This window comes from Oncorhynchus kisutch, linkage group LG6 (genome assembly GCF_002021735.2).
Source record: "Oncorhynchus kisutch isolate 150728-3 linkage group LG6, Okis_V2, whole genome shotgun sequence".
Taxonomy (NCBI): domain Eukaryota; kingdom Metazoa; phylum Chordata; class Actinopteri; order Salmoniformes; family Salmonidae; genus Oncorhynchus; species Oncorhynchus kisutch.
In genome coordinates this window covers 29,802,471-29,828,750 of record NC_034179.2, presented here as the reverse complement: position 1 = coordinate 29,828,750, position 26,280 = coordinate 29,802,471, and the positions used below count along the sequence as shown (strand labels likewise).

Sequence of the window (26,280 nt, the reverse complement as noted above, 5' to 3'; positions counted from 1 at the left end):
GCAGACCAGGGGGTTTGATCAAAAGGTTTACACTGATTAGACACAGACACAAGTGTGATAGCTCAGTTTCAAGCGTATTTATTAAACCAATAAAGAAAAATAAAATAATAGGTATCCTCCAGGAGACCTCCTCCGGGTTACCGTCTTCTGGGCTCCGGGGTATTACTGTCTCCTTTGGGGGAAAAACCAGAGCCCCTTCAGTTCTAGCAGATGACTCTCCGCGAACACCCCGTCATGGACTGGGGGCGGTGTGTCACAGCATCATCGGACTGAGCTTGTTGTCATTGCAGGCAATCTCAACGCTGTGTGTTACAGGGAAGACATCCTCCTCCCTCATGTGGTACCCTTCCTGCAGGCTCATCCTGACATGATCCTCCAGCATGACAATAAACGCAGTTGACAGTGAGAGGACATTTCTTTTTTTTGCTGAGTTTAGCATATTTTGTCCACACACAAAGTCCTCAAGGAGGGAAACTTTATACTTGACACGTCATCTATGTGACTCCCTACCATAATAATCTGTTTACTGTGGAGCAGAGTTCATGTTGGGGTGGCAGCGTAGCCTAGTGGTTAGAGCATTGGCCTAGTAACCAAAAGGTTACAAGTTCAAATCCCCTGTTCTGCCCCTGAACAATGCAGATAACCCACTGTTCCTAGGCCGTTATTGACAATAAGTTAAAGGTTCAAAAAAATAAATGCACCAGCTTTAATGACCACTGTCATGAATAAGATACAAATGTGCAGGATAGGAAAAAGGTGTGGCAGGATAGGAAAAAATGAAACACCTTGGTAATAGAACACTCAACATGGCAACACAGTCCTTGGACAATGCCCTGTGGGAGCAGACAGCAGGGTGGCTCCCTAATATAGTCATACTTTCTTTTGATAAGCGTGACAACTTTAAGATACTGTCAACATTTAGTCATGAAAAGATGACTAAATCATATCTGGTTTTACAGCATTTATTTAGGATCTCCTTAAAAGTTTGAGAGTTTCCTAATAACAGTACTGGAAACATCTCAAATGCCTGAACATCCAGGCTGCAATCATAATAGTTAAAGGGGAATAAGAGTATCACGCAAGCACTCAACTCTGTCTCACAGACACAAGGTTAGGATGAGACCTGGCACTGCTAACAGACAATGGTTAAAGTTGACTATTCAAATATCCAACCATCAAACTTTTGCACAACCATGAAATAAAATGCTATTCAAGGTAAATCATTGTAAAAAAAAAAAAAGTGTGTATATATATATATATATATATATATATATATACACACGTGTTGGTATATTGAAAAAAGCATAACCAGTAGAAAACATTGACTAAAAGCATCAACTACAATGTAATCCTGCCATAATAGAAGAGCTCACTTTCAATTGATTGAATATTTTGTACAATATTGATCTCACAGAGAAGTTTAATTGTAGAGACATTATAGGTGTGTTAATGACTGGGCAGCAAACAAAGTCTAACACTGAGGGATTGACTGACACCAGATAAAGTTATGACAGTACGTGAATGTAATTCAGCCTGCAACTTCAGGGTGTATTCATTTACTGAGCCTGAGATCATCTATTCCTGTGTATAGGTGTGGCTCTCTCTGTCTGTGTTTATGGTTGTAAGAGCATTTGTGTCTGAGTGTGTGTATATGTATGCAGGAACACTTCTAGTTGTCTGAGTCTAAGTCACTTTCTCCTCCGATGGACCTGAACTCTTCGCTGTCCTCCTCATCCTCACTCAGCTGCACCTGGGACAACACACTGGGACCCCTCCTCCGAGCTGCCTCTTCCTCCTCTTCCTCACTTATGCCGTAGCCCTCTCCATTGCCCATGCTGGAGGTCTGGGTGTGGGTCTGACCCTCATAACTCCCATAACTATGGGGAAGCGGGGAGAGAAAGAGAGGGAAGGGTAAAGTATGGGTTAATAGGGCCCAAGATCCAAACAACGATGCAAATACACCTTGTACTGTATATAATGTGTCGGCCATGGTGTTGTACCTGACATTACTGTCCTCCAGGTGGGTCTCATCCGGCAACTCTTCCCCATATGACATCATGCTCTCGTCCTGCTCCAGGCCCATGCGGGCCGTCTCATGGTGGGGTCTGGGAGGGGGCGGGGGACGCACCTCGACCTCTCTGTCTGAGTCACTGCCACTCTCTGACAGGTGGATAGCTGGGGCAGGACAGGAGAGGCAACATTGTTAGAACCTCACATTTCAAACAGTCCCTAATGTACTCCAGAAATCCTCCAATCATAGGATGTAGATTTTAAAGGGAAAGTTTACCCAAATGACAAAATGACACATTGGTTTCCTTACCCTGTAAGCAGAATATGGACAAGGTATGACAGCAATCCATGCTTTGGTTTAGTTTCCTTGCTACTGTTTCCACATTTGTAGCACAAATCCCATTAAAGTCATGGGACAGATATTAGCATTTTTCATGCCGTATGTCCAAATCGTCCAAAAGCATCTAAAATTGATTGTGAAGCTCAACAAAGTCACAGATCATTTCATTATGATATCGGTCCCATGACAAATGCTAAAAAAGAAATGTGGAAACAGTGCCAGGGAAACTAAACCAAAGCATGGATTGAAGTTATACCGTGTCTATAGACTGCTTACAGGTTAAGGAAACCAATATGTAATTTTGTCATTTGGGTGAACGTTTTTTACCCAAAGCACATCTCTATTCTCCATCCTATGACAACCTCCACCCTAGTGTGACTCACAGGAGAACGGGTTGTCTCCCTCCTCTTCGCTGGCGTCATCCTCTCCGTCTGACATGAGCAGGTCCTGGTACAGCACGCTGGCCTGGGCTGGCCGACTGGAGCCTTCATCCTCGTCATAATCATCATCCTCATGACCTTGCAGTCTTCTGCGGGGTGGCAGCAGCAGCATCTCCTCTTCATCCTCCTCATCCTCCAGGTCTCCCTCACCATCCTCTGCCTGGGGAACAGGTCATCATCAAAATAGCTAATTTGCCTGAACTACAGACTGTCTTCAAATCTGCCATTTCTCTCTTTCAAAAACCATCTCTCTGTTTCTTCATGATCTTAGTCTTACAGGAGCTGGTGTCTTGGGCTTCCCGTCGTCATCCTCCTCCTCGAAGCCCTCGATGTCCACGTCCGACTCCTCCTCTCCTAGCCTTCTATGACGACCCTGGAGACACACGGAGAAGTTAAGTGACACTAAGACAGGAAAAGATACTTCTGGAGAAAGACAGTGATAACTTGTGAAGCAATGGAGATGCCTGAAAATGTATAATTGGCCAGGCAAACAGAATGCTAGTATGACAGACAGTAACAATTAGGAGCAAAAGTAACATACAAGCGAAACTGGCAGACAAATGAACCAAATTAGTTATGGGAAGGAACCATCTTTGTCTTAGGAATGAAAAGCACAAAGGGATCTTAGAATGGCTCCTAGTTAGGAGGAGCATGCACCAGTCAGGATCCACACTGTGGGAATGCAGAGGGAAGAACTGGAAGGGAGGACCAGGTGAATGTGCAAGGAGGAACGGGGGGAATGGGAGGGGAGAGGGTGGTTAAAAGCCAGGTGACCCCTGGATGAGACAGACGCCGTTGCACTCCTGGGTGATCTCTCTCCGTACCTGCCCTACCCCCCTCTTCTCTGGAACAGCCATTAGAGATGCCTCAACCTCAGAGAAAAGGCTGGTCTCTCTGTGCAGGCTCACAGAGGCACTGCTGTCAAAGACATCAGCAGGCTGCCCCTCCCCCACCCCGCCCCCACCACACACACACAGAGAGAAAGGAAAGAGGGAGAAGAGATAAACACATGGTAGGAAGGAGAATATACAGTGCCTTACAAAAGTATTCATCCCCCTTGACATTTTTCCTATTTTGTTGCATTACAACCTGTAATTAAAATGTATTTTTATTTGGATTTCATGTAATGGACATACACAAAATAGTCCAAATTGATGAAGTGAAATGAAAAAAATGACTTGTTTCAAAAAATGATCAAAAATAAAAACAGAAAATTGGTGCGTGCATATGTATTCATCCAATTGAGAATCTGTGGTATGACAAAGATTGCTGCACACCAGTGGAACCCATCCAACTTGAAGGATCTGGAGCAGTTTTGCCTTGAAGAATGGGAAAAAATCCCAGTGGGTAGATGTGCCAAGCTTATAGAGACATACCCCAAGAGACTTGCTGCTGTAATTGCTGCAAAAGGTGTCTCCACAAAGTATTGACTTTGGGGGGGGGGGGGGGGGGGTGAAAGGCAAGTTCTGTTTTTTTGTGTTATTTCTTGTTTGTTTCATAATAAAAAAATATGTTGCATCTTCAAAGTGGTAGGCATGTTGTGTAAATCAAATGATACAAACCCCCCAAAAATCCATTTTAATTCCAGGTTGTAAGGCAACATAATAGGAAGCATGCCAAGTGGGGTGAATACTTTCACAAGCCACTGTAGAGACTAAGGCATAGATAAACTACAGAAACAGCTACTAAATTGACACATACAAGAGTGCTAAAGAGGAACGACAAGGCAGAGAAAGACTAGAATGTGAAGAGGTATATGTAATATGGAGGGAGAAACGACAGCAGACAGAGGTTAAAAAGTAGGTCTTTGGAGAAGAGTGGCATTCCCCAACTCTGGAGCAGGTGAAGGGCGTTTTGAGGTACTTTATGTGGTGACTCTAAGGTCTTATTGTTAGTATCTGGGTTGTTTCTGGGCCATACATGGGACAGGAACATTGCTACCTGTGGTGTGTAGGTTCCAGGAGTCATGGGGTCCAGGCTATCCAGGTCTGCTGCATCCAGAGCTGCCTCTTTAGCTGTGGAGATGTCCTTCTCCAGCTGGGTCAGGTGCTCATCATACTGGGGAGATATCAAGCAACAGTCAAATTATCAAACTATCCTTGGCAGAGACAACATAATGAAGCCATAAATATGATTCATCATCATTGCGGACATTCTCTAGGTCCATGGGTTGGACTATCAAGGCATAAAGATGTTCATTAATTATACTGAACAAAAATATAAGCAACATGCAACAATATCAAAGATTTGACTGAGTTACAGTTCATATAAGGAAATCAATCAACTGAAATAAAACTCATTAGGCCCTGATCTATGGGTTTCACATAACTGGGAATACAGATATGCATCTGTCGGTCACAGATACCTTAAAAAAATTATAATTTAAGTAGGGGCGTGGAACAGAAAACCAGTCAGTATCTGGTGTGACCATCATTAATTTGCCTCATGCAGTGTGACATCTCCTTCACATTGAGTTGACCAGAATGTTGATTCTGGCCTGTGGAATGTTGTCCCACTCCTCTTCAATGGCTGTGCAAAGTTGCTGGATATTGGCGGGAACTGGAACACACTGTTGTACACGTCGATCCTCAACAAGAACTGGGATAATTTCAGCTTCCAGGAATTGTGTTTAGATCCTTGTGAAATGGGGCCGTGCATTATCATGCTGAAACACGAGGTGATGGCGGCGGATGAATGGCACGACAATGGGCTTCAGGATCTCGTCACGGTATCCCTGTGTATTCAAATCGATAAAATGCGGTTGTGTTTGTATCTTATGCCTGCCCATACCACAACCCCACCGCCACTATGGGGCACTCTGTTCACAATGTTGACATCAGCAAACTGCTTGACCACACAACGCCATAGACGTGGTCTGCTGTTGAGGCCGGTTTGACGTACTGCCAAATTCTCTACAACGACATTGGAGGAGGCTTATGGTAGAGAAATGAACATTACATTCTCTGGAAACAGCCCTGGTGGACATTCCTGCGGTCAGCATGCCAATTGAACGCTCCATCAAAACTTGAGACATCTGATGCATTCTGTTGTGTGACAAAACTGCACATTTTAGGGTGGCCTTTTGTAGCCCCCAGCACAAGGTAGCCCTGTGCAATGATCATGATGTTTAATCAGCTTCTTGATATGCCACGCCTAAGAAATGTCCACTAACAGAGATGTAAACAAATACGTGCACAAAATTTGAGCGAATTAAGCTTTTTGTGCACATGGAACATTTCTGGGATCTTTTATTTCATCTCATGAAACCAACACTTTACATGTTGCATTTACATTTTTTGTTCAGTGTAGTTCCATTATGACCTTCTCTTATAGTTTATCTTTCATACACACACCTCTGCCAGGGTCTGCTTGCATACGTTGACTATCTCCAGGGCCGTATTGGTGTAAGGGCTGTCTGGTCCATTGTACTTGACACTGTTGGTGTGGACCAGGCTGACATCAAACAAGAACACATCCCGGTTCTGGTACTTGTGTTTGGATATGTTCTGTTGGACCACAGCACACAGGGAGACTTTTAAATAACACTAATGGTTATATTATACATATGACCATCTACCTGTATAATACAAATATTACCATCAACTACATATAGGTTTGATCCATCTTGGCATCATAGGGATCCAAAAGGGGTCTTGTTGTGGTTTTCCTCAAGGCTAACACTGAAGTCTCTTTCCCATAACTCACCTTGCGGACATTCTCTAGGTCCATGGGTTGGACTATCACTTTGTAGTAATCTGGAACAAACTTCTTGTTGACTGGATGGTGGAACGGCCAAGACTGATGAGGAGACAGAGGCAGAGTAAGGACAGTTATCACATTGTGCGCTTGATTGAACTACTTGCAGAATTCTCAACATTTTTGTACATTTAAGAGCAAAGAAATAACTGCTCAGTGAAATTACTTCAGTAACAAAGAAAATACAAATAGCAGATAGTCTCAGTGACATCCAGAGCGCCCGAAAGAAAGCAGACACCCTGATGATTGGGTGGAGCTCCACTCACGTCAGGCACGGCCATCATCTTCTGAGTGACGATGTTGTCCAGGATGAAGGAAAAGGCCACCTGGTCATCATCGTCCAGCAGGGGGTTAATGGCTTTCTCCAGTCTCACCAGCCTGTCTTCCTTCTGCACAGGACAAAGGAATGTACCCGTTTAATTATTAACAAGTACTATTGAAGGCCACTTCCATTGTCTTCTAAGAGTTGCTGAACATGATCCTCCTCCTCCAGAAATTAGGCGGTGTCTAAAATGGCCCCCATCCAGAATCCATCAGCGTGAACATTCACACGTACCTCTTTCAGTTTCTCATCACAAAGGTCCAGCATAGTCTGAGCCACCTGGGTTATTGGATGCTTGGCACCTGAATACACCGGAACAATTACAGTCTCAATAAGTTACAGAACAGTCGGTCACAGTAAAATATGAGTCATTCTCTAAGGCTTCAAGTGGTTTAGAGTTGTACCGTTGTATGTCGCGCTGTTCTTGACAATGAGCTCCACGTTCTCTCTGAACTCTTCCCGGGAGGGGTACACACGCTTGCGCACATTCTCCCGTAGCGTCTGCAGATCCATGGGACGAGGGATGATCTTATAGTAGTCCTTCACCACCTTGGCATTGACTGGTGTGTGGAAGGGGTATGTCTGGGACAAGAGGTAAAGACAACCCAATTAGAGAGAAAAAAGTGTGTGTGTGTCTGTGAGAGAGAAACGTATATAGTGGTCGGAGGAGTATAGGCACTGTCTGTCTGTAAGCAGTGTGTGTGGGTCTTGCAGTGTGCTGTGGGTGTGTGTGTCTTACATTGGGGTGATCCCGCATGTCGTTGATAATACTCTCCAGGACTGAGGACAGGGTGACCATGGGGTCAGTACGTCTGCGGTGGATGGATTTGTGGGGCCTCTGTGAGAGGACGAAACAAAACAAAAACCACAGAGAGCTAAGGCATAATTATCACAGTGTTAAATATTCTCCAGAGCTCGCTTTAACTGAATAGTCACGCGCAACCAATGCAAAATATAGTAACTGGCAACCAGGCTCACATTTAGGTAGTCACAGTGTACATTGTTCCCAACACGCCTCTTCTTCTTGGGGGGAAGCTGCTGTTTGGGGAACTTCAGCACCAGGGACTTCCTGCGCACCTCATCAGCACTGTGAGAGGAGACAACATGGTCCCTTTACACAGCAGCACAAGGTAATATCCCTAACATTTAGACAGACGTTGAGAGCATAATGAACACTATAGGAGCTTTTGGTCCGCAAAGAAAGTGGAAAAGACCACCAAATGGAACAATTCACTTTCTAGCGGACCAAACTAATGCACAGTACACTGTGGCCTGAGCCAGTTATCACTTTGTTTTCTATTCTTTTTAAAAACGTTTTTTAATAATTAATTTTTTTTATGGAAAGAAATTAGAACTATCCCCCTCTCCTGTCAGTGTGCGTGTGGTGTGTACCTCTCGATGAGCTGCTTGCCCAGGACGATCTTGGTTCCCTCCACTTTAATGAGTTCCTCGTTGTCATTGTGGATGACAGTCTTCTCCAGCTCCTCCTCCTGCTCCTCCGTCATGGCAACCGGGTTGGAGGGCGGAGCATTGGTCTGGTAGTACAGTGGGCAGAACTTGTTGGTTCGCATGTGCCCGATGGCACCGCAAGCTCCGCACTTCAGCTAGGGCAGAGGGGGTAAGGAGAGATGTAGTTAACAACCAGACAAACACTGTACATAACAATGTGGACTTCAAGTCACTGCATCACATCATGCTACCTTCACTGTAGTACACCAAACACTACGTTATCATGCTTATTATAAGCAATATAATCTATTGCTAATAAAGAAAAGTGTGAAAAAAGTGAGGAAGGTTTATCTTGAACGAAATTATCCTATTTTCGAGACAGCAGGTCAGCAGGAAAACAGACGGAAGGTTATGGAAAAGCAGGTGAGGATAGTCTTGGAGATGAATCATTATGGGCTGGCAAGCTTACTTTTACCTTGAGGTCTGGCCTCTCCTTGATCTTCTTGGCCTTCTTCTCAGGGGGGCTCTTGAACCTGTCCTTCTCCTGGTTCCTCTTCAGCCTCCTCAGCTGCTCCTGGATCCGCCGGCGCTCCTTCCTCATCTCCTCTCTATGTTGCTCGTCAAACAGCGCAAACTTCTTTCTACATTGGCAGAAGGCAGACAAAGACCGCGTGAGGTTGGGTACACTACACACAGACCAAACACTCATATTACACACACGGACGAACTTACATGAAGTCGTCGTCCTTGGTGGTTCTGATTCTGGTGTAGGCGTCTATGACGGAGGGTTTGCGGACCGTCTCACAGCGGACATACTCCTTGCCGTCCTCGTCTCTGAAGGTGCGGTAGATTTTGAGGCGCCGTCCCGTAGCGGACGAGTTCAGGCTGGTGACCGAGGACGTGTCGTCATCTTTATGGGAGCCCGTGGACAAAGCACTAGCTGTAGGGACACACAGAGAGAGATTCAACTTGCACACACACTCCAGTAAACACACATGAAAAAAGCCTGAAACGCACATGCATACACACGCCACTTACAGAAGCCCTTGCGTGCTTTGCGTCCCTTGTGGTCGCTCTCCTCTCCCATCAGCATCCTCTGCAGCTCCTTCCTCTCCTGCTCCTCCCTCTCTCTGGACAGTTGGGAGCTGGTCTTCTTGTTCTGCAGCATGTTCTCAATGTTCTTCCCCATCTCCTCAAAGTCACTGTCCTCCGCTGAGCTGCTGTCTGTGTCTGTGGACAAGACCTCTGTGGACTCCAATACTCTGGGGAGCAAGTAGAGGGTAGAACATCACATCATCCCTATAGGAAATGGGTGGTGAATTATGGTTATCTGGATAAAGGGGGAATGGAGGATGAGATGGCCTCACTTGTTTTGCAAGTCAAAGATCCTCTGGCACTCCTCCTTGTAGCGCTCCTGGTGTTCGGCTACAGAGAAGCGGGACCCGCGGGCAAATTTGCTCATGGGCCCCTCGCCAGAGCGTGCCTGCTCTGTAGACATGGTCCTCACCACGTCAATCACCTCCCAACGAGACAGCTTCTTTATCTGAAACATATATACACACAGGTTTAAGAGATTGATCTGACCTTCATACTTAGGTTGGTGGAACAAATGAGGGAACTGAAGACATTATTATTATTATGTAATAATACCTCCTCCTCTGGAACACCAAACTTGCGCAGCAGCTGCTTGGCATTTTTTAATGATAGTCTTCTCAGATCAGCGTCTGTCCCTGTCACAGTCTTCTTAGCGGGTTGTGGCTCCCGGTCATCTTGGGCCTAAACACGACAAATAACAAAATAATTAGTAATAAATTATTAAATAATCATCAAAAAACAATTGAATGGTTATAACAGAAAATATTTTTGTCAGAAAGGCTACGAACGTATGACTGGAATTATGGCCCCCTGATCTGAATACGGATCTGGCAGAAGTGTTTCAGTGCACTGGGGTAAAACAAAGAGGAAGTACCTTTTGTTGAGTGGGCTTGTTGGGCACTTTGACGTAGGAGAATCCCTCTCCACAACCTGTGGGGTCGGCCACCCCCATGACCTCCAGCAGACACTTCCCCTTCATGGCAGCGATGAAGGCTCGAGTCGTGTTCCAAGGGGCCGTGCGGACCTAGGGTGGACCACAGAGAACACTGGTGAGATCATGGATCATCCTTTTTTCCAACATCAAAATCAATGTTTTATGAAAAGGAAGCAGAGTAGCGCTGAACCTCATCATCAATCTTCATCTGGAAGTCTTCCTCGTTCTCTTCCTCTGGAGCAAAGAAGGACTTTTCACCATATCCAGCATCCTGGTGGAGAGACAGAGAGAGAGAAAAGTTATGGTATAGTTCACACAGTGCCATAACGAATACCAATATGACAGATAGGCTCTTTGTTTAGGTACTGTCAGTCTTACCTTCAGTCTCTGCTCTGCCACCAGCATGCTGTAGTAGGCACAGCACTGCTCTGGAGACACCATGGCCCTGATCTCCTCCTCAGTAGGCAGCCTGAAGTCAGGCTTCAGCACCCACCAGTTAGAGTCCATCCCTGAGAACAGGGGGAGGGCAAATTATATTAAATCATATAACAAATATTAACCACGTTCTCTTAACTCCACCCTTATTACCCAAATTACAGCTTTGTAAGATTAATGGACACATGTCACATGAGAATTCCCCCTCTCCAAAGATCTTATACCCTTTGGATATTTATTTTTATTTCGTCAACTGAAGCGTCTTGTAGGCTCAAAAGCAGAGGTGTTGCAGGAGCAGAACAGCAGATATACCATGAAAACCTCTGGTACCTTACTAATGCTTTCCTCAGACCACACCTTACCTCCACAGTAAACTCCACATCCAGAATATTCTGACATCTCTCTTTCCTGACGCATGTCAGTCAAAGGCACACCATCTCTGAGCTCACACAGCTAAGCATCAGAGTCACTGCTCTTTCTTACACCTCAACACTTCTCTGAGATCACACGGGAGTAGAAACGTCAAAGGGATACTGTGAGATTGAGATTTAGGTTGTTTCTCTATTTACCCAGAGTCAGATGAACTCATGGATACTATTTTTATGTCTGCACGCAGTTTGGGGAAAGTTTAAATCAGCATATCGCAATTGCTGGAAGTCTCCAGTTACAGTAGGCAGCTCCTCTTAAAAGCAGAGAAATTGACCTAACCACTCCAAACTGGGTGGTTGATCATTTATAGTCTTAGAAAGCTATACCTAGTAATCAATATTGTGTTCATTTGACTGATAATCTTAAGAAACAAGATTCTATCCACTTCCTCATTCTCTGTCCTGTTGGGCAGCGCAAAAGAGACAGATACAATATTGCGATCTCTATACATCTCTATGCGACAATGGAACAGAGAATGAGGATCTCGTTGATGATTATCAGTAACATTTTGAGAGGAGCTGGCTACTGTACCGGGAGACTTCCAGCAATTGCGCAAAGCTAACAATATGATAACTTCAATAATATCCAAACTGCACGCAGAGTAGTGCTAAGCGATTAGTGCTTTTTGAGGTCGGTTCAGTTTCGGTTCGATTAAAAAATAATCCAGGTTTTCGAATTTCATATATATTTTTTTACTATGCATAATGTGGGTTGAATGCGGTCACAGAATAAAACAATTAATAAAACTCCAATGAAGGTAGTGACTACCCATTACTGCTTATCACTTATTAACCATCATTTATTCACATTCCTTTAATTAAATATTTGCTTCATTTCATTACTTTATTATTTCACTTCATCTCTTTCGAGCTGCTGCCTATGCTGTCTGACAAAATACCTATAATTAGTAGTTCTTCAATGTAAATAAGGCATACTTTTATGACTGCTGACTACCAACTATCAATCACTTAGACCATGTATTTTCAGATAGCATGGTTAGAGCGTTGGGCCAGTATCCGAAAGGTTGCTAGATCGAATCCCCGAGCTGACAAGGTATAAATCTGTTGCTCTGCCCCTGAACAAGTCAGTTAACCCACTGTTCCTAGGCCGTCATTGTAAATAAGAATTTGTTCTTAACGGACTTGAGTAGTTAAATAAAAAATAAAAAAATAAATATCAAAGCAACTGCATTCTATCCCTGACGATCACGAGTTCTCTCTTCTGTCTGTCCCCCTGTCTGCTCCACACAGACCAGACACATAGATGGACGCGCAATGGATTATGGTAATTGTAGTTAATTACCACGTTTTCTGCACTAAACTATGCAGAATATTGGCCTGTTGGAAACTACAACTCCTTACTACACTGCATAGTTTGGGCTTTGTCTGATTTCTCTCTTCAGAAACTAAATATCCAGCTCACAGAAAACAAAACAGAACGAAATGGAATTCAAATAATTGAACCGACATCAGTCAGTTGTTTAAAAACAGAAAAATAGCAGACATTTTGGGTAATCACTCAGCACAGAGATACAAAAATGGTATCCATCAGTTTGTCTGACTCTGCGTACATAGAAAAATGACTTAAACATTTTGCAGTATCCCTTTAAGAGGAAATCAGGATTGTTTGTCCTTCAAACAATGAAGGACAGGGTGTCATACTGTACTACTGACAAACATGAGGCTATACGGTAGTATTGGGGTAAGCATAGTCATTGGGGTTGCCATTCGTCCAAAATCACATCGCTTTCACGCCTCCCTTGGAGGTCTGAAGACTTTTTATTGCAAAAGCGGTTTGAATGGTCCGCTGGCTCCCAGTAGCAAGACTTTGATTGGATGTTACATTTCATGAACCCTCGCACCACAGGCCCATTGCTGGTACGTGTTATGTTCGTCTGTTTTGCCAGAAGTGTGCTCTATACACAAAATCAACATACATCAACATATTTTGATGGGTTTTAATCTGTAATTTCCCAACCATCCTCACGCACTGTTACACCTACAACACTAGGCATTTGATTTGTTTGACGTGTTGCGTAGCGTCACTGATTGCAAGTCTCCACCCATATTTTGCCATTTTTCTGCCATTAAAACTTCCCCAGGCTTCCCGTTTTAGGGAAGCCTGATTCTCGATGAGGCTAAGGTAAGTAAGGTTAGCTGTTTCTACCTGTACGCTTGAAGTCAGCACAGAGTTTTAGGCGTTTGCGGATGCTGCTTTCTGAATGTGAGGGGAAGGCTTTCTTTATGTCCTCCATGCGGATTCTCCTAGGGCGATCTTTACTCTTCCAGAACAGTCGATAGATAAACACCTGCACAGAAGAGGAGGGTAGCTTAGTGGTTAGAGCGTTGGACTAGTAACCGGAAGGTTGCAAGTTCAAATCCCCGAGCTGACAAGGTACAAATCTGTCGTTCTGCCCCTGAACAGGCAGTTAACCCACTGTTCCTAGGCCGTCATTGAAAATAAGAACTAGTTCTTAACTGACTTGCCTAGTTAAATAAAGGTAAAAATTCAAAACATGAGTGTCGGCAAGAATGCATTCTTTAAGTGTGCTTTCTCTTGTGTGTGACAATATGTGTGTGAGAGAGAGTGTGTGTGGATTTGCAGATGCTGTGTGTGTGTGTGTATCGCAAGGTATACCTGCAGGAAGTCTCTGATATGGGTGTTGGCTCGTTTGGAGTTGGGTCCAGGGACCTCATAGAGCGGACACTGCTGTCCAACCACAAATATGTCCACCAGCTCTCTGATGAAGTAGCCCTGCCGTGTACGCAGCACCAGGAAATCTGTCTCTGGCATCTTGTGGAGGTAGATGGGGGCACGGAAAAGGTTGTTCTCAAAAGCCTAAAAGAAAGAAAGACATGACAGAGCTCTATATTTTCTCTTTCAGGGTATCAGGTTAATTCAGAGCAAATTATTTTTCAAACATCAATAAATTGTCATGTAAATTACTGTAATGAACATGGTACTGACCGGGAGCAGCTGCCCAGGGTGCAGGGAGCCCAGGAAGGGAGAGGTGTGGCAGTACACCGTCTCTCCGTACTTACAGTCTGGAGCTCCAGGGTCCTTGCCTGGTTTCTGAGGAGAAACAGCCATGTTTCAAGTTTATTCGATTTTAAAGTGCATTTACACATATGTTAATAACAAAACACAACTCATAGACAATAGAGGAAGGAAAATAACCACTGAGGTGGTTCTGTTTTTAGTAAATGCTAATCAATGTTGATACAAGGGAAATGGTAGTTGAAAGACTAGTGCAGTGACTCACTCTCTTGTAGTAGTTCTTGATCTTGGTTGCCATGCCGACTTGCATGATGAGCGGAGGGTATTCCTCGCTGTACTCTGCCAGAATCAGGTCTCCGTCTTTCCCTGTCAGGTCCTGAGCTGTCCGCATGAAGAACATGTCACCGCCACCAGAAGCCTGGCGTTCCTGCTCTCGCATCTATGGGCACAGAAAAATACATTTAACGCAAATCACACACAAACAGGGTTATCAACACACACAGACAGACAGTCGCATTCCTGATGACTTGTGTTAAGACAGAGAGAAGGATGGAGGTGGATGAGGTAAGTTCTGGGGCCTCACCTTGGCCTTCTTCTTGATCTGTTTGAGTAGGGGCTGTGCTGCGTGGGGACCTGGCTGGGACAACGTCCCGAACGAGTACTTCTTCAGAGAGGGTCGGTGGAACCCACGCAGCTTCATGGGTCCCATGTGAGTAGGGAAGAACGGCTGCCTCAGCTCCACTGCAGATATGGAGTGCTGGAGGGAAAGATAGACAGAGAAGGTTACATACAACTACTGTGAACATTCAGTAGATAGCTAAGTTTATCCTACGCTATAGTTAAGATTCTCCTCTTTAACTGCTGATCAATCTGTAAAGGAAGAGAGCTCACAGGAGAGAATCTAGTGCCCACCTGAATGATGTTGCCACCGAAGGTGCCCCTCAGGCCCTGCTGCTTGGGGTAATAGAACTCATCATTGGACAGGTTCCATGGGTCCTTCACCTCAGGCTGGGACATGTTCTGTAGGCAGCAGACCAAACAGAAAAGGAGTTAACAGGCTAGTTCAGGGACTGCAGAATGGCAGTTAAGATACAGATCTACGTTATGTTCTCTGTTTCAGTCCTGTAGTACCTGTTGAGGCTCCTCCTTTATGACCCCAGTCTTCCCCAGCAGGATGCGACTCTTCTTCAGTGCCGACTCCTTCTTGTTCTCCTTGGACGGGGAGTGGGACGTACGCTCAGACTCCTTCTCATCTGGGATTTCTGCAAGAGGCCAAGTTCAGAGATTTGTGGATAGATCAAAGCATTCAAAAGGTTACAGACCATCAAGATATTTCATAATATGTTGAAACTGACTGACAAATGGTGTACACACAGTTCACTAAGAAATGGGCAGTACCTAAAATGATGTTCTCATCGTTGGGGTCCAGGGTGAGGACAGGGGGTGAGAGCATGCGGTCCATGGCCTGGTCGTCCCAGATGATGTTGTCTTCCCAGCGCCCGTACACCAGCTCCTCATTGTCAATGGGGAAGATGGAGAACCAGGGGGCGTCATCTTCATGAGAGGCTGTGGTGAGACCAATAGGGAATCAGTAGTGATAGATTTACTCTTTAGTGGTACGTTCACCATGACAACTAACAGAGATAAGAAGGAATATGTTGTAATCTCACGTTGTTCATCATTATAACAGTAAATTACACTCGACAACAGATACCAGGTAAACTAGCCTCATCGTACCATAAAGGTCATGGTGGTGTTTGTCTCTCTTGGAGCCAGAGCCGATGGAGGGGGCTTTGGGCATGGGTGGAGGAGTGGGGGGCACCAGCTGAGAGTTACTCCTACACAGACCTGTAGTGTAGATAGACATCATGAATACCTAGATAACCCAAAGCAGACAAATACACAACAATTATATCAGTTTATATTTGCCACTGTAGTCCTAAAACCCCTGCACAGTTGGGGTTTATGCTTTGGTGATGGGATTTCAATGAGGTAGGAATCTCCAGTATGCAGGTCAGTCTGTGTTCATTGGTACTGGAGTGGAGTGGGTGGGTCTCTCACCCTGCTGTGCGTTGTAGGCATTGGCATTACGCGTCATGCTGGAAGGCAGCCACCCTGCCAGACTGGCTCGCTGGGTCTTAGTGCCTTTGTGTTTCACGTCCTCTCCATTCCAGATGATGTCGTCCTCCCACTGAAGCTGGGTGACCATCAGAAAGAGCTCGTTCTCCAGGGCCTGTTCATCCTTTTCGTCACCACTTCCCTCCTAGACAGAAAAAAACCACAAAGAACATGGTAAGTCTTTATAGAATGTTGTCTGTTCTCTTCTAACTAAGAGTTGGAAGCTAGAAATGGAAGATTGAGAATCAAAAAGGAGCTGAACTCAAAAAACAACTTCTCTGGTTGAAAACGGCCTATGTGGCAACGATATTGTTCTTAAAAAATTGTACTAGTTGCAACATTTATTAAAAAGTGTAAGAACTATGGTCATCATTTGCAAGATTTAAGGAATCTAGGGTACGTCAGTTTTCCTTGGGTTGGGTTTAGATTTCAATTCTGCCAACATGCCCATGGCTGGCAGCACCCAAATAATCATTGATTTGGAGCACAGCTGCGACATAACATGAGACAACGAATGAGACGAATATCGTCGGCAATGTTATTTTGAAAGAATGAGACTTGTTTGTTATACACGGCTTGGTTTTTCCCCCAACTCAAACATCCTCCCATTCGTGTGCGAACTTTAGCATCACAAACACAACTTTCATTAAAGATTCTGAGGCTCTAGAATGCAGGAAATGCTCTGAGCTTGGGATTCTTGACCAATCACGTTCACGTTGTCATGTTGCGCCACGCGGTTGCTAAGCCATTCATCACACGTATGGTGGCTGTTTGGGATATTTCAAGAAAAGAGGAACACAAAACGGTATTGAACATAACACACCCACTTAGAACTCATTGCTTCTAGCATTTCTTAATGAGGATGTGGAAAAGCGAGGCAAAATGAGTGAGTTCAGCCCTAATCCTAAAGCATCAGTGAAGTGTATGGGTGGCCAACCTCTTTGGGAGATTGTGAAAATGGTGGTGGTGGTTCTGGCCTCTCCTGCTTCTCCTGCTCAACTTCCTCCTCCTCCTTCAGTTTGAAGCCATAGTGGAAACCACTTCCATCCTCAGGGACCCCCATCATGTCGTACCAGAGCTGGGCCGGACCATAGCGCCACTCTGCCACCTTAGGCCTGGACTCTGTCACCTTGTCCCCGTCTCCAGCGGTCTGAGAGAACTTGGACTCTACTGGGGCCATCATTGTGATCTGGGGGAAGGAGAGAGGGACAAGGGATTAATGATTGAGATTATCTTTTTGAGTAATCTCTTCTGTTCATTTCATTTTCTAAGGAGAGAAAACCTATACAGAATTATACTGCGACTGAATCCCATTACTAAACCTTGTAAGCTCTCATAAACAAGCTGTGAAAAATATACAGGTAAATAACCACACAGTTTCACAGGGATTTCAAACAAGTTTTCACAGTTCTACATATCTCTGTCTAAGAGATTGTTGCACACTGACCTCATCATCAGACAGGCACTGTTCTGGGGGTGGAGGTGGAGCGTATTCATAGTCCCAGCCAGACTTCTTCTCTGGTCCCTGCTGCTCCATGGGCTCAGCACCCTCTGGTGGGGGTGTCTCTGGCTGGGGGTCGCGGTGCTTCCTCTTCCTCTTTCGTCGTGCACTACGCCAGACCGACGGCATGTTCTTCCCAGGGCCAAACAGTCGAAGGAACCGCAGCACCTGGATGGGATCAGAGGAGTGGATGGATAGACGTTCATTTATGCTCTCTGATATTTGGTGACCTATACAGTGTGTCCAAGGAGGACAGCTCACCCTTCCAGGCCTGAACTCTGGGAAGAGCTGTGTGACGCCAGGCAGGGCTTTGGCAGCATCCTTCTGCATGATGCCAGCCAGGGGCAGGCTGAGGCAGGTTGGAGGACCCCCAGACCCAGAGCCTGTGGAGGGGCGGTCTGTCTCTGACTCAGAATCTGAGGAGCTGCTGAAGTCCACTTTGTCTACTAGAGAAGAGGGAGCGATGATGGAGGGCAGGATGATCCCGTCTCCTTCATCCCCAACTGTGGAGAAACCAACAAATAGCAGATGCTGGGTTTAGAGGCCCTCTGACTCTGAGTGCTAAATTACTAGCATGTATTCTTGACATTAAATACATCAATATCCATGTATTTATTTTCAGATTGTTGAGAATCATGCTTGTTCAATATAAGTACAACGTATCTTTTCACTGGCACTTTTGGCCCTTCCTCATCCATTCCTTACCACTTGCAGCCGTAGGAGAGGAATCCTCTTTCTTGCCACCAGGCGTGGGGAGACTTGGAGGAGGTGGAGGGGGCATAAGCTTGGCATCAATATCCTCACAATCCGCATCATAGTCATCCTCATCATCTGAGACAGAGAGAGAAAGTGTCCAGTTATCGGCCATGCAAAGTCTCTGATAAAGAGGGTGGAAATGAAATACCATGCATTTATCTGTTCTGGTAAACTAGGGTACGTGCACTCCTAGATGGCTGTGTACAGTATATACATGTACATATGTGGGATTTCATGGGTATTACTGCACCTGTTCTCCTGGTAGGCTGCAGGCTGCCCATGGCCTGACGATACTTCTTAGTCTCATCTTCAGCCACCTCGTTGATGTCAGAATAATCAACTGCATCGGCATCGTTCTTCACCCATCCTGCATAAGAAAAAGGACATGAAACAGTCACTCATTTATCACAGTATTTACAGACACACAACTTACAAACACAACTAAGGAGCATACTGACTGTCATGTTGAGCCAGTTAAATAACAGTTCCCAGCCACGGTACTACCCCACCCACAGCCTTACTTCATGCCCTTCGTCTTACCCTCTGCATTTGTGTCACCTGTGTCTCCATCCTCGTCAGGATCGTCCTCCTCACTGGCTGTGATCTCTGTGATGAGGTTGCCCAGGCCCAGAGAGCCCAGGCCAGCCAGGTGCTTCTTGGACTCCTGGGGTGTGTAAGGAAATTGTCAAACAAACATCGCATTTGATATGCCAAAGTGTATTAGAATATACCAGGTGTGAAAATGTCTGTTGACTTTATAAGTAACATTGCACCAAAGACATAGTGGACAAGTGAGCAACATAATAATACAAAACCCATATTCAGCAAATGTACATCTCAGTCCTGTTGTTAGGCATATTTTAGTGTGTGTTCAAAACAGTTGTGTTTATTTCCACACTATGCAGAATGCTTTATTATTTTAACAAAATATAGTCACTCACAGTGTCCAGCACACTGTCTCCCTCCAGCTGACCATCTTCATTGATGTTCCCGAAGAGGAAGCCAGTGAGAGAGAAGGGGCGGTCTTGGTCTTCATCACTGTCTGAGTCCGACATCCTGAGAGAGCAATGAATGTCAATGTGTGATTCATCTATTCTCTCTTGTTTATATAGTCCTCAAAGTAGATTAAATGCAGTTAACTGAACAAAAGTGAAACTAGACATTTTAAAATACCAATCCTGGTTTTGTGACAAAGGGGGTGGCAAACCCACCCATGATAATCAAAACAAATGACAGACAGCAAATGACAGACAGCAAAACATACAAACTAAATGAATAGGTATGTTGAAGGTTTGATCTTATTAACCTGCGTTACTTTTACACAGTTAGGAAGGCCAGTTGTCCTCGGATTAAGGCCAGCTTGATAATATCCTCGGACCCAATTTGCCGCTAGCTTGGCAAATTAACGTTAGTACCCTATGCGACCTCCGTTCACTACACCAGTATCCACACGCTGTAAAAGGGTGGGTATCTCACCGACCCGTTATTTCGAAAGAAAATATATGGGCTTCATTGTTTTCAAATGTAGTGGATGCAGACAACACCAACCAACATTGAGCAATGCGCGTGCGCATAGTTCATTTCCGCTCCATGAAGGATGGCAAGTGACGGATGGCCCTCCCGCTTTATTATTATTATTATTACCGTTGACGCGTACTTTGTCGCCACCTACAGGATAGTGTATTTCATGAGCTATTTTTCATTATTTTTGCACAAGGACATTCAATGCAACCACAGACTGTGTGAAAGTGCAGTAGCACACTGGCACAGTAGCACACTGGCCACGTGATGTTACCTCAACAACAAGACTAGTGTTGTTTAATACGTGATGTAACAAGTTGGTGTTACCTGATGTAACCTGAACTGACTCCTAGCCCATAGGCCTTAAGTAACCAAGCTCACTGGTCTGAGAATTTCGGTGAACATCCATGGCTTGGGTTGTCTCTGCCTTTATGACATGTGTCTTGCTACATTTATCATGTTCATCCAATAAATTAGGTGTTAGCAGTGTTGGGGAGTAGTGAACTAGATTAACATAGTTCAAATAGTCATTTAACTACATTTTGCAGTAGCTTGGTTATAGTTGAACTAAATTCAAATCTTGGTAGTGTTTTCAGTAGGTTAATAACTTTTTTTTTTGCCATGTAGTGGTATAGCTAACTACTAGAACTACACACTACTCATTTTGCAAAAATAAAATAAAGGTGAAGTAGGCAATAATGACCTTTATTTTTTTGGCATCAGACCTGCCTAATTCTCACTTGAAACATTGATTTTGTGTTTAATAAGCTAAATGACTAATTCTGTTAACATATTACACCAAAGTGATATTTTCTTGCAATTTGTCATCTATGACATTTCAGATTTAAATCTGATAATTTTTGAAGAAGTAGTTTGAATGTAGTGAACTCCTTTTTCAAAGTACATTTAGTTAATTAAACCATATTTTCCTTAAGGGTAGATTAACTTCTTTCAGAGTGAAGTAATTGGTAGCTTGGTAAACTACATTTTCATAGTAGCTCCACCAACACTGGAAATTAGAATATAGTCATTTAATAGGATCTCTATGTTCCCACCCATTGAAATATAATTAATGATATGGTTCCCACTACACATCTATGTGCCCACCACCAGGTCAAGAGCCCAGTCATCCATGCTTCAGCACAGGCCATGCATTTACATTTTAGCAGACGCTCTTATCAGTAGAGCGACTTACAGTAGTGAGTGCATATATTTTCATACTGGTCCCTCATGGGAATCAAACCCACAACCGAGGCTTCGCAAGCACCATGCACTACCAACTGAACTACACAGGAGCTACACCATGCACAGTGACAATGAAATGTTTGTGTACAGTGGTGTCACAGCAAAGTATGATGTAAGTGTTCAATGTGAATGCTGCAGCTGCTCTCTCTGTCCTTTGTTGTGGTATGTGAGCAAACTGTAAAACCAAATCTAGGCGCTTGTCTCAGAGTATATTGAAAGTGTTTTTTTTTTGGGGGGGGGGTGACTTCCCCTCGCAGGCTCTGTCAATGGAGGTGTTGAATATTCCTCCTGTTTATACAAGCATACAGTCTAATATTTAATCAGTTTTTGTGCTGAGGTCTTCATCATTCAATAGTGCCTCAAATATACAACGGAAGACATGTACAAAGTTGAGAAACACAAATGTAAACTTTTGAATTTATTTGGCATGACTGATATTTTCAACAGAATTGTTAATCAAGTGGGTTGCAGTTAAAATGACTTTTTAACACACAAATCAAAAACCACATACCACCATACACTCCTTCAAGGCCAAGTCATCTCTTTCAGCTAAAGGAGATTAAAAAAGGCCGAACTTGAGTTTTCAGCAATTTAAGGCTGTGTGCAGCAGGGCAAGTCTGGGGAATACCAAATATATGGTTTGGGTCACTGTACCACACAGGACCCAGCCTTTCATTGATTTATAAGTATAGCAGAGAAACTCCCCAAAAAATGTTTACTTAGGTGATGTTTCCTTGATGCCTGCTCTGACGACACAATAGATTGAAGAAATTCGTTGCCCATTCTTTTACAGTGCCGTAATTATATAAGCGTAAAAATCTAATTTTAAGAAATTGTTATCAAAGTAATTTGAAAAGGTAATGCATGTGTTACTACATAATCATTTATCTAAAATATTATGTATTGTAAAGTACACACAGACTTCTCATTGTAAAATAGGATTAAATCAAAATATATAATCAAGTCGAGTGTTTACATATAATAGGTAAAGACCACTTGCATCTGGAATTAAATGGATTATAAAATATCCAATGCCAAATGTCTCTTTTGGATCATAAATACCAAACCAAGCATCTTTAGTCTGCAGTACAGAATGGCATTGAGCTGCAAAGATACAAGGGAATATGTATGGTGTATAAAATTTTAAAAAGTTAACAAAATTGCACTTCTTAATTTAACCTTTATCACCTGTTATACATGTCATGGCAGATTACCTGTTAAGAAACCTATGACATTCCACCAGAACCCATTTATTATCGGGTAGTGGTGGTGGTGGGGCAATCCATCTGTTTGAGAAGACAAAGACTTCCACACAGAGGAAGTGCAACTTTAGTTCTCAAGTGCTAGACTCTGTAGGTTTCCACCACATGTGTCATCCAGTCAGCAGATTAACTATGACTTATAAAACAGGTGTCCATCAAATGCAATATTTTATATTAAATTCAACCAGCTGACCCTGTAGCCCTTAAGGACATAAGGTGCACAGACCCCATATGATGTCACCAAAGGCACGAGGAAAACGACAGAACTAGTCATTCCAATAACCACCAGGCACTGAAAGAATCCTGCTAGAGTGGTTTGGATAAAATATGTAGGCATCTGCCCTGCAGCAGAGGCATATACCTTTCCACAACACTACCCCACAAGCATGTTCATACAGCCCATGCAACATTAGTAACTGTTAGGGTTGCAGCTATTAGTCATACATACTTTCCATTACACCTAGATAAGTTAACACAGTTAGCCTCAAATGAGTAGCATCACTGCTGACATCTGGTACCTTCAAAACACATACGTACCTACATGAGGGAGGTAACACTAAACAGTAGAGGATTTTTATGACATCCTAATGTGTAGCATTAATCAGCACATAGATTTCTGTGACAATATAACATGGAATGCATTTTCCTTGTGGTTTCTGTTTGACTTCAGACAAAAAAAAGAGAGTTTATTACACATAAGCAGGTAAGCAGACAGAAGTTTGACTTTTGGGGGGAGGGCTCTCAATAATCACTCATAAAAATTATTGCTTCCCAACTTCTTCCAACAACAGCAATACAAATGGAAGATTCATCTTTGGGATCTGTTTACCTAGCAGACACAGACATCCAAATCTGTATTCAATCTGAGACAATCAGGACTTTGTTTTAACAAGAAAGCATTGTGTGCAATGGCAAGCTCATGGCTTTACAGAGTAAGAGAGAGAGGAGTGTGAGTAACTGAAAGAGCAATAGGAGACAGACTGATCTAATCAGTGTGCCTGTGTTTGGGGTAACAGTGTCATACATACACCCACCCTTGCTTCTCTCATTCCAGTAAGGCTAGTTCAGCTGATGTCCTGCGACCCCAGGTTATGAGCCATGTTAGATGCAAACTGTATATCTTATTGACAGCTCTAATGCAATAAGACAATAACTATAATGGCACAGGGGATGAACAAAATGTTTAACACGGTAGATATTGATTGACATAAAATTCCTGTGATTCACATCAGATGAAAACAAGGGCAAAGTTAACAGAAAACATTCAACACACAAGACTGGCCTGATGAAGGAGAAAAGCAAAGCAGATGTAATCTTCTTAAACATGTAGCTGTAACATGACACTTAAGGCAGCTGAGAAGACCATCGAAATCCCTTGGCATCTTAATTTTGGTTCTTGATTTCAGAGGTACAAACAAAATCCATAGGAAGGTTGATGGCATCAATTAAAACCATATCTTAGTTGAGAGGACCTCTTGACAATCAATTAATATAGAAGCCAGGCAAAGCTAACATTGGCGAGGGTTAGAACGTGGAAGGCCTATTGGGAGCCAAAATGGCTTAGCCAATCATTTGAGTCTCTTCCCCCAGTCCCCCTGCAGTCTAGGTGCAAAGTTATAACAGAACACACTTCTTGTCATTCTTCTTGGTAACGGGGTAGAGCACAGCTCGCACAGCCTCTGCAAACACCTCCCTCACGCCTTCCTGCATCAGAGCTGAGCACTCCAGGTATTTGACAGCACCAATCTGCTTGGCTAAGGCATTGCCCTGCTGTTGGGTGGTGGGGGTCAGGCCGTGCTCCTTCAACTTCTTTACCGCCTCCGTATCTCCACGCAGATCCTGCTTGGTGCCCACCAGCAGCACTGGAACTCCGGGGCAGTGGTGGGATACCTCTGGGTGCCACTTGTGCCGTACGTTGGCATGAGAGGAGGGGCTGCCGATGGAGAAGCAGATGATGAAGACGTTGGTCTGGGGGTAGGAGAGGGTGCGCAGGCGGTCGTATTCCTCCTGGCCTGCCGTGTCCCACAGGTTGAGGCTGATGGCGCGGCCATCCACACTTATCTGGGCGCTGTAGTTGTCGAACACGGTGGGAATGTACTCCTCTGGGAAGGCGTTGGTGGTGTAGGAGATGAGCAGGCAAGTCTTACCCACAGCGCCATCACCCACCACCACACACTTTATGGTCTGCATGCTTCCCTCAGCCACACTGGCGACTAGGGTGCCTGAAACAAGGGGCAATGAGAGTGAGTCAAGAAAGGGAAGAAATATGACCATAAGTTCTGACAGTGAACTCAGAGGATAAAACAAAGTGTTTTTCAACACTTATTTTCAATGTGGTCCTCGATGTAAAGAGGCAGAGATGGTTTACCAACACACAGTAAGATAAAAACACATAACTAGAACATTCGCACGAATATAGCTAAATGCATACAACAAATATGATAGCCAAATATTAACGTTACCTAGATAAAGTTACTTGCTCAGCTAGCTACTTCGTTAGCAAACAAGATAGCTAGTTCACTTTATTTATCGTTAGCTAGAAGAAAGTTATACTATTTACTTTGCGAGTTAAGTAGACAAACACAATAGTATAATTGAATGAAATTAAAATGGTTATGTACAGGAAGGACAGCCGACTGTTTTAGCTAGCTATCCGGCAGGAAAACCAGATAGCAAGCTAGTTGGCTCAAAGTTATCTAACTAGCCACCTAGCACGCGCTTGTTTCCTTAGCTAGATAACGTTAGCTAGCTATGAACTTTAGCTAGCGTTAGCCACAGCTACACGCTAAACTAAACGCTAGGTTGTAAAATTGTCCGATAATAAGAATAACTTGTTGTTAAATCATCTGTAACCAGGCTAAATTAAGAACACAACTCACGATGAATTTAGTAGGGAAGTTGAAATGTTCCATTAACTGAGCTGAAAGTCAGGTTATTTTGATAAATTACCCCACCACTTCTTGTCTCGCGCCCTCCTCCTTTCGTTGTTGTAGCAAGTATTTCATCCGGGGATTCTTGCCCAAATTGTATTGTGTTCTGGTTGTTGTAGTAGCTAGCTTCTACACTACAGTCTGTGTACAGTGGAGGAGTCAGTTATTTAACAAAAGCCACACAGATAACAGACCAAATTACATTTTCGTAGTTGTATTGTTTTGTGTAGAGTTGGAACTAGCATGAATACAAGGTACGAAATATAGAAACTTTCAATGCATTTTCAATTAATCAAGTCACCTACAAGCACACAAACCCCATCAAAGTGGGTTTTATTCCTGACCAGATCCTTCTCTGTTCATCCCTAACTCATCCATACATAATTTTTCCTTTATTTTGCTACATTTTATTATTACAGGTAAATTCACCAGACCCATTGGGTGTTCTTTTATTACCTACCTCATAATATTAATCACACTTTCAGTAGTAAATCATTATAAAAAATAGATGCATCTATTAAATTAGCTGAATAAAAAAAACAGCATACAGAGTGATGAGCAAACATTTCCAATTATTTCATTACCTTCAATAATATGTCTAGCGTAGTAATAGAATATTCTACTTTCAAACTTTCACCACAGTTCTCAGTTCAACATAATTCAGGGTAGCCTACTCAGCTAAAGCCAAGGAAGTGTGATATTACTAATACTTGTAATTTTCTTGAATCCCAATTGGAATC

General features: G+C 43.7%; 2 protein-coding genes across 8 annotated transcripts; both read right to left on the bottom strand.

Annotated features, from left to right (window-relative positions):
- Positions 1–55: 55 nt before the first annotated feature.
- LOC109892662 (transcription initiation factor TFIID subunit 1) lies at positions 56–20,163 on the bottom strand. Of its 5 annotated transcripts, none has more exons than XM_031826563.1 (40): positions 19,889–20,163; positions 19,524–19,638; positions 19,123–19,246; positions 18,833–18,949; positions 18,532–18,657; positions 18,088–18,329; positions 17,773–17,994; positions 17,263–17,514; positions 16,269–16,470; positions 15,945–16,055; positions 15,606–15,773; positions 15,339–15,469; positions 15,120–15,227; positions 14,791–14,964; positions 14,473–14,646; positions 14,178–14,282; positions 13,848–14,048; positions 13,377–13,518; positions 10,725–10,855; positions 10,537–10,617; positions 10,287–10,436; positions 9,968–10,093; positions 9,685–9,860; positions 9,356–9,579; positions 9,050–9,257; positions 8,787–8,958; positions 8,261–8,472; positions 7,847–7,955; positions 7,608–7,706; positions 7,273–7,450; positions 7,103–7,170; positions 6,813–6,935; positions 6,496–6,588; positions 6,144–6,296; positions 4,732–4,848; positions 3,615–3,728; positions 3,068–3,163; positions 2,734–2,950; positions 2,001–2,175; positions 56–1,877 (listed from the first exon to the last, which is right to left on the bottom strand). In XM_031826563.1, exons 2-40 carry the CDS (start codon positions 19,635–19,637, stop codon positions 1,670–1,672), a joined length of 5,943 nt encoding a protein of 1,980 aa, XP_031682423.1. In that variant the 5' UTR covers position 19,638; positions 19,889–20,163; the 3' UTR covers positions 56–1,669. The 5 variants fall into 5 exon arrangements, with proteins under 5 accessions (XP_031682423.1, XP_031682424.1, XP_031682425.1 ...); XM_031826564.1 differs by having other exon boundaries at positions 8,793–8,958; XM_031826565.1 differs by having other exon boundaries at positions 19,141–19,246.
- Positions 20,164–21,753: 1,590 nt separating this feature from the next.
- LOC109892661 (rho-related GTP-binding protein RhoG-like) lies at positions 21,754–25,844 on the bottom strand. 3 transcript variants are annotated; one of them, XM_020485360.2, is made up of 2 exons: positions 25,560–25,844; positions 21,754–24,832 (listed from the first exon to the last, which is right to left on the bottom strand). In XM_020485360.2, exon 2 carries the CDS (start codon positions 24,798–24,800, stop codon positions 24,225–24,227), a length of 576 nt encoding a protein of 191 aa, XP_020340949.1. In that variant the 5' UTR covers positions 24,801–24,832; positions 25,560–25,844; the 3' UTR covers positions 21,754–24,224. The 3 variants fall into 3 exon arrangements, with proteins under 3 accessions (XP_020340949.1, XP_020340951.1, XP_020340948.1); XM_020485362.2 differs by having other exon boundaries at positions 25,565–25,683; XM_020485359.2 differs by having other exon boundaries at positions 25,490–25,654.
- Positions 25,845–26,280: the final 436 nt, after the last annotated feature.

What these genes read in the sequence shown, in the direction of transcription:
- LOC109892661 (XM_020485360.2), bottom strand. Translation starts at nt 24,800, where the DNA reads ATGCAGACCATAAAGTGTGTGGTGGTGGGTGATGGCGCTGTGGGTAAG.
- LOC109892662 (XM_031826563.1), bottom strand. Translation starts at nt 19,637, where the DNA reads ATGTCGGACTCAGACAGTGATGAAGACCAAGACCGCCCCTTCTCTCTC. An exon ending in ACCAAGGACGACGACTTCAT is followed by an intron (nt 8,959 to 9,049) that starts GTAAGTTCGTCC and finishes CTGCCAATGTAG; the next exon opens with AAAGAAGTTTGCGCTGTTTG. An exon ending in CTGGAACCTACACACCACAG is followed by an intron (nt 3,729 to 4,731) that starts GTAGCAATGTTC and finishes GGGGAGGGGCAG; the next exon opens with CCTGCTGATGTCTTTGACAG.